The sequence below is a fragment of the Salvelinus sp. IW2-2015 genome, unplaced genomic scaffold (assembly GCF_002910315.2).
Source record: "Salvelinus sp. IW2-2015 unplaced genomic scaffold, ASM291031v2 Un_scaffold2548, whole genome shotgun sequence".
NCBI classification, from domain to species: Eukaryota; Metazoa; Chordata; class Actinopteri; order Salmoniformes; family Salmonidae; genus Salvelinus; species Salvelinus sp. IW2-2015.
In genome coordinates this window covers 8,795-16,892 of record NW_019943861.1, presented here as the reverse complement: position 1 = coordinate 16,892, position 8,098 = coordinate 8,795, and the positions used below count along the sequence as shown (strand labels likewise).

Genomic DNA, 8,098 nt, shown 5'->3' with positions numbered 1-8,098 from the left:
TATATGAAAAGGATTTTATCTAACAAAAGGACACTTCATGTCTGGGACCCTTTGGATGATACATCAGAGACAGTTTCAGAATGTAAAACACATTTCACCTTCAGAGGTGGAATTTATCAAAACCTATCGCGGTGAAAAAGGTTTCGTTGTTAGGAACTCTCTCAAACAATAGCATGGATATATTTCACTGTAAATAGCTACTTGTAATTGGACACGTGCAGTTAAATGAACAAGAATTTAAGCTTTCAGCTGATATAAGACACTTACAGTTATGAGATCGAAGTTTACATACACCTAGCAAAACATTAAACTCAGTTTTTCACAATCCTGACATTTAATCCGTAGAAAATATTCCCTGTTTTAGGTCAGTTAGGATCACCACTTTATTTTAGAATGTGAAATGAATGTGAAATGTCAACTAATAGTAGAGGAGAATGATTTATTCAGCTTTTATTCTCTCATCACATTCCCAGTGGGTCAGAAGTTTACATACACTCAATTAGTATTTGTTAGCGTTGCCTTTAAAGTGTTAAAACTTGGGTCAAACGTTTCGGTAGCCTTCCAGCAAGCTTCCCACAATAAGTGGGTGAATTTTGGCCCATTCCTCTTGAAAGCAGCTGGTTTAACTCAGTCAGGTTTGTTATATCCTCTGTTTGAAGGTAGGCCATGAGAAATACATCAGGAACACCTCCCAAATGACTGACATGATGTCACATAATCAGGACTATCAGCAAGCTTAATCGACCATGACATAATTTTTGGTATTTTCCAAGTATGTTAAAAGAAACACAAGTCAACTTAGTGTATGTAAACTTCTGACCCACTGAACACTGTATTGATACAGTGAATTAAAGGAAATAATCTGTCTGTAAACAATTGTTGGAAAAATGACTTGTTTCATGTACAAAGTAGATGTCCTAACCGACTTGCCAAAACTATATGTTTGTTAGCAAGAAATGTGTGGTGGTTGGAAAAACAGTTTTTAATGACTCCAACCTAAGTGTATGTAAACTTCCGACTTCAACTGTATATGTACCGAAATTTGTTTGTTTCTCTAAAATCTGTGTATCGTGACACCGGCGCTGCATAATTAACAACTGTCCTCCTGACGGAACGAACCCTGAAGAAGAGCCCTTAAATTAAAAGGCCATTCACAGCTGAGTTGAGCCGTTCCCTTAAAAGGCCAACCATTCACAGCTGATTGAGCTGTTCCCTTAAAAGGCCAACCTTTAAGGGAACAGCTCAATTCAGCTGTGAATGTGTTGTGGTCCTAATGAGGGCTACTGAAGGTTGGCCACCATTGAAGCCTCTTCTCTTGACTCCTAGGCTGGTTGGTTCTAAGCTGCAGTGAGTTTTAATGACTCCAACCTAAGTGTATGTAAACTTCCGACTTCAACTGTATATGTACCGAAATTTGTTGTTTCTCTAAAATCTGTGATCGTGACACACGGCGCTGCATAATTAACAACTGTCCTCCTGACGGAACGACCCTGAAGAAGAGCCCTTAAATAAAAGGCCATTCACAGCTGAGTTGAGCTGTTTCCTTAAAAGGCCAACCATTCACAGCTGAGTTGAGCTGTTCCCTTAAAAGGCCAACCATTCACAGCTGAGTTGAGCTGTTTCCTTAAAGGCCAACCATTCACAGCTGAGTTGAGCTGTTCCCTTAAAAGGCCAACCATTCACAGCTGAGTTGAGCTGTTCCCTTAAAAGGCCAACCTTTAAGGGAACAGCTCAATTCAGCTGTGAATGTGTTGTGGTCCTAATGAGGGGCTACTGAAGTGTTTGGCCACCATTAACTGCCTTTCTCTCTGACTCCTAGGCTGGTTGTTCTACAGCTGCAGTGCAATATCGTGCTGCTTGGGCCTCTGTACACCTATGTAGATATTCCATATTAAAAATCAGCCGTTTCCAGCTACAATAGTCATTTACAACATTAACAAGGCAGAGACTGACCTAGCAGTGTAACCTCCTGGGTGAGACCATAGATGTCTATGATGGCCCAGAGCGGACATCCTATACTCAGACCACAGTGGAAGAGAGTGGGTTCCTCCTCGTTGATGCTGTAGAACACACGGCCGTGTCTGTCGGCCCAGAAGGACAGGACGTTGTTGCGGACCGCCAGGCGTTCCGGCAGGGCTTTGGCCCAGGAGCCCGGCCGCGTCACCAGGTCCGGACAGGCGTACTTGGGGATGTTGGAGGAGTTGAGCTCGCTAGGGTCCAGACTGGTGAAACCGAACCGCAGAGCACCGCTCCAGCCGTTGTGGACACCGGACAGACGTAGACGCACCTGGGAAGGGATTGTAATTTTTCATACAGGAAGTTTTCTATTCATTTTATTTATATCACCTTGATTTAACCAGGTAGGCTAGTTGAGAACAAGTTCTCATTTACAACTGCYACCTGGCCAAGATAAAGCAWAGRKATTCYACACATACAACAACACATGGAATAAACAAAARATACAGTCAATAATACWGTATGTAGAACTAAAGAAAACAAAAAAGTCTATATACAGTGAGTGCAAATGAGYTAAGATAAGGGAGTTAAGACAATAAATCGGCCATGGTGGCGAAGTTAATACAATATAGCAATTAAACACTGGAATGGTAGGCGTGCAGGCTACTATACAACCACGGATGTGCTCTAGATGCATTTGTGCCAAACCACTGATGAGATCCGAAACTATGCATAAATACATGAATATAAGGTGTAGAACCTTACCCCCTTAACCCTATAATACCCTAACCCTAACATAGTGAAAAGGGGGGACCTGCTAAAATACCACAGGTGTAAGAGCTTACGTGAAGCCTAAATCAGCAGGTTGTAAGACCTTACGTGAAATGCTAATAACAGGCAGGTGTAGACCTTACGTGAAATGCCTAAAATACAACAGGTGTAACCTTACGGAAATGCCTAAATACAAAGGTGTGACATACCATGAAATCGCTAAATAAGCAGGGTAGCCTACATCTAGGTGAAATGCTAAATACACAGCGTGTAACCCTAGACACCTTACCCCGTATATACCCTGGACCCTAAACATAGTGCACTGCAAATACAACGCAGGTGTACTGGAATCCTATATACCCGTGAAACCCTATAGCCTCTAAAACCCTGAATATACACCTAGAAGGCTGTCACTGACCCTTAACATACCTAACCCTGATATACCTTACGCGCTAACCCTAACGCTCTGGATGAAAATATGCTAAAATACACATCAGAGATGTAGATTTACCGTCATAAATGCTAATATAATACACCTAACCCTAACATACCCTAACCTGATATACCCTAGCAGAGCTCTCATAACATCGCAACTCATTACCGCACCCTGATATACCCTGAAAGCAAATGACACTAAAATTACACACCAAGTGTAGACCTTCCACCTGATAGTATGAAATTGTTAAAACAGCCAGGTGTAGACCAGCTTACACCCTAGCCCTGATATGTCGCAGACACATGCCTGAATAACCACTGACATAGGTTGATAGGGACACTTCTAACACCTAGCCCTGATATACCGTTCATATGCTGGATATATACAGCAGGTGTCCAGCCCTGAACCCTTAAACATACCCTAATACCGCATAATTGATTAACACTACCACTAGCGTTGTAAACTTACCCCTGATATACCGCTAGACTCCTGAACAATTGTCTAGTATTACTACCCTACAGGTGTAACCATCGCTTACAATATATGTGAAATGCTAAATCACAGGTGTACCGCAGAACTTAACCGCATGGATGATAATAGCCTTCTAAAATAAACAGCATTGTGATATAGACTTACCGTGCACACATGCTCCAATACTACAACGCACGGTTCTGAATTAGATCTTACCCTAACCGTCTGATATAGCCATGCTAACATACAACAGGGTCGTCGAGACACTTACTCACCACTAACCGCTGAATATAGGTGAAATGCTCAAAACAAGCATAAGGACCTTAGACCTTACCCTGATAGATGAAATGCTAAACACAACAGGTGTAGCAACTTACCACCCTGATATACCATAACTCTGATATAGGTGAACCACTGAACTACCATAATACAGCAGTTCTTGATTGATTATACCTACCTAACCCTGATATAGACCCTAAACCCTGAATACCCTAGTGAAACATGCACATGATTACTAACAGGTGCCCTTAAGAACACCTTCACTGCAATGATACCATGAATCTTGGACTTAAATATACCACAGCATAGGTCACTCAGCATCAACCTCACCCAGCGATAGACACTGCATCTTGTACTAAATACACACGAGGAGTGTAAGACGGTAACACACCTTTGTTTGGAGACTTCTTCTGGCATCTTCTGTCTGGAGAAATCTCTGGCAGTCTCTGTCTGAGGTAGCACAAATCGTCTTAGAATTACGCAACAGGGTGTCTGGAGATCACTCCTTCTATCCTGGAGACATGTCTGTCATCTCGGGTGCATATGCTACTAGATCTACAGAGAGCAGTCGTCTTGTGCTATCACACCTCTTAGTCTGGATACATCTCTGTCTCTCTGTCTGGAGACATCTCTGTCTGGAGACATCTTTGTCATCTCTCGTATTGCAAAGCTTACTTCTTATCACATCCTTAGGGATGCTCTGTCAGCACGCACTCATTTCTGTCTATTTTCTCATTTTCCTGGTACTTAACGTTCTTAGTCTGTGTACCCATCATGTAATCCTATCATGTTCGCTCGGACTGGTATACCATCGGACTCTGAAGCATCTGGCACTATATGCTCACTATTCTCTTGTGGTAGAGACAAACCTCTCTGTTACTCTATACTCTGCTGGTCTGTGAGTAGTACTATGTCATGGTCGATTTCTGTTTACCAATCTCAGATGTGTGCCTGAGCAAGAAGTATGGATGTGTGCCCATTGCTTCATGTAGCGGAAGACATCCTTCGTACATGTATCTCTGCTAGTCCTCTAACTCACTCACTGATCAGTTCACTAAGGTTTAAGTAATTGTTCGAATCCTCAGTCTTCTGCTCTGCATCCGTAATGGGTCTGCGACCAAACGACCACCCGTCATCACTGTCAAACGATCCTAACCCTAAACACTTCTGGCGAGCAGGCCTTTCTAATCGACCTGGCCTGGGTATCCCTGGAATGACATTGACCTCATCTCGTCAGTAGAGGATGCCTGGTTATTCTTAAAAAGTGCTTCCTCACCATCTTAAATAAGCATGTTCCATTAATTTAAAAAAAACTAGGAATAGATATTAGTCCAACTCGTCCTTTGTTGAAGGAAGACATTTTTGCCAAAATACATCCATATGACATGACTGTTCTTTCTGCAGAGAAACTACTACGGCTACAAAAAAATCATTGCTACTCATTGGCAAACCTGTCATTAGCATCGAATAGCTTGGCTTCCTGACATGTTCACGCTGATATGCAAACTTTTCTAGGCGAGGTATTAGTATAGAGGACCCAAAATATAATACTACAGGCAGTAGGAAGCTAAGGCTAGCTTTTTCAAAACGATGTAAACACTCTATTTGCTCGCACCACTGCATCAGTTTTACCAATAATCCTCACGAGTTCTGGAAGACAATCTTGGACTTATATAACTCATTTGATAGCATAAGAGCATTTGTCCAAAAGGAAATGGCAATGCTGTCTCCTCCCAGCCTGCCCACTTGCAGCACTGAGGCAGAAAGGAGTAAATCACTTTGTATATACCCAGGGTTTACCAGATACTGATAAATCCACTATATTGAGAATTTCAATAAGCGCATTTTTCTACGTGGCCACATGCTACTCTCACGACTCCGTTGGGGCTAGTCCTTCCTAACGCTGGCTTTGTTTGAACCCCCCCGGATTGGTATAGCTTATTTGACCTATAGAGTTTAGCAACGCGTCGACTCACACAGTATAGCACAGAACCCAGCCAGAGCACGCGCACTCCCCAGATCGTGTCTCCATGAAGTCCTTCAGCTCCATAATTCCCAGCAGAGCTGTGTTCCTGCAATAGAGCAGACGCATAATAATGTGTGTGGTCCGTACACCCTACACAGGATACATTACTCTGGGCTAGACAATCTGGCACCTATACTGCATTCTATAAATATTAGTGCATAGGTCCTGAAATTGGTTACGTTGCACTAAGCGACTTCCTCTTGTGGATTACTTAAATATAGAGACGTTCGATACGTACTTCTGTATTCTGTATCGCTGAGATTCCCAAAGATTGGGATCACTACTCTGGACGGCTCTGACTTAGAAATACGTGGAACTACGGATATTTATGCACTAAAGGTATACGGGTTTTAAGAGGGGTAATATCTATGATTTCTTCCACCTAGTCTCATCCTTCTCCATGTACGCAATCACTATCAATATTCGAAGGCTATGGACAATCCTACAAATACATACAGAGATTAAATCTTATGCAGATCTGGCTTTCCTTGAGACTCAATGCTAATATGGATCGAACAACTATGCTATTAGGCATTTATGAACACTACGAGATGACGGAGCTTTCATCCTAAACACTAAGCGACACTTATCATGCTCTGCGTCGACCCGTAACTGGACCATCCTATTTGGGATGACTCACACTCAGAGATAGCCACTCCAGAGGTTTTCATGTATAGGCGATGTATACAGTAAATCTATATAATCATAGCCTCGAAACACCTACTCACAAATTGATGCAGTCATCACAGTGGGCCATCCGTTTTGTCACCAAAGCCCATACAACTCTACAGAGGTGAATTTACATCAACCTTATCGAGCGAGCTTGCAATAAAGGTGTCTTTCGTGTGGTGGTTCGTGGCTCCTCGCTTCATACTCGTCGCCAAACCTCACTGCTACAGGTTATCTACAAGTTCTGCTAGGTAAAGCTCTCCCTCAAACAATAGCATGGCAATTTTTCACAGTAATAGCTCTGTAAATTGGACATTATATTACAAAATTTAAGCTTTCAGCGATATAAGACACTACAGTTGAATCGAAGTTTACATACACCTTAGCCAAATACATTTAAACTCAGTTTTTCACAATTCCTGCATTTAATCCTAGTAAAAATTCCCTGTTTTAGGTCGTTAGGATCACCACTTTATTTTAAGAATGTGAAATGTCAAAAATAAATAGTAGAGAGAATGATTTATTTCAGCTTTTATTTCTTTCATCACATTCCCAGTGGGTCAGAAGTTACATACACTCATGATACACTATTTTGGTGAAGTGCAACAAATCCCTCGCCTGCAGCACAAAGCACCCGCCCACAAAACATGATGCTGTCACCCCCGTCGCTTCACTTTTGGGATGGTGTTCTCGGCGTGCAAGCTTCCACCTTTTCCTCCAAACATAACGATGGTCATTATGGCCAAACAGATTCTATTTGTGTTTCATCGACAGAACACATTTCCTCCCAAAAGTACGATCTTTGTCCCATCTGCAGTTGCAACCATACTCTGGCTTTTTTATGGCGGTTTTGGAGCAGTGGCTTCTTCCTTGCTGACGGCCTTTTCAGGTTATGCGATAGACTCGTTTTACTGGTGGATATAGATACTTTTCTACCTGTTTCCTCAGCCATTTCACAAGGAGCCCCGCCTTATCTCAGCTACTGGTCACTCCAAGCAGCACCCACTCGTAGCAATCGCGCTCCAGCAGGTTATATCTCACTGGTCACCGCCCCAAGCCAATTCCTCTTTGGTCGCCTACTTCAGTTTCTCTGTTGCCCAAATGACTGGAACGAACTGCAAAAATCACTGAAGCTGGAGACTCATATCTCCCTCACTAGCTTTAAGCAGCAGCTGTCAGAGCAGCTCACCGATCACCTGCATCCTGTACATAGCCCAACACGTGGTCCCGTGTGGCTCAGTTGGTAGAGCATGGCGCTTGACAACGCCAGGGTTGTGGGTTCATTTCCCAACGGGGGGACCACAGGATGAAATATGTATGAACTTTCCAATTTGTTAATCGCTCTGGATAAGAGCGTCTGCTAATGAACTTAAAATGTAAAAATGTAAAAAAATCTGTAAATAGCCCACCCAACTACCTCATCCCCATATTGTATTTATTTATTTATCTTGCTCCTTTGGCACCCAGTATCCTCTACTTGCACTTCATAT

The 8,098-nt window shown here is 42.6% G+C and overlaps 1 protein-coding gene across 1 annotated transcript in view; it reads right to left on the bottom strand.

The window, feature by feature from the left end:
* The window catches only part of neurl1b (neuralized E3 ubiquitin protein ligase 1B), a gene marked incomplete at its 5' end in the record, with an annotated part of 24,128 nt that extends 21,841 nt beyond the window's left edge, over window positions 1-2,287 (bottom strand). Inside the window, one exon of the mRNA XM_024141451.2 lies at window positions 1,954-2,287. Coding sequence (XP_023997219.2) covers window positions 1,954-2,287 — 334 coding nt within the window. The remainder of the gene's footprint in view (window positions 1-1,953) is intronic.
* Window positions 2,288-8,098: the final 5,811 nt, after the last annotated feature.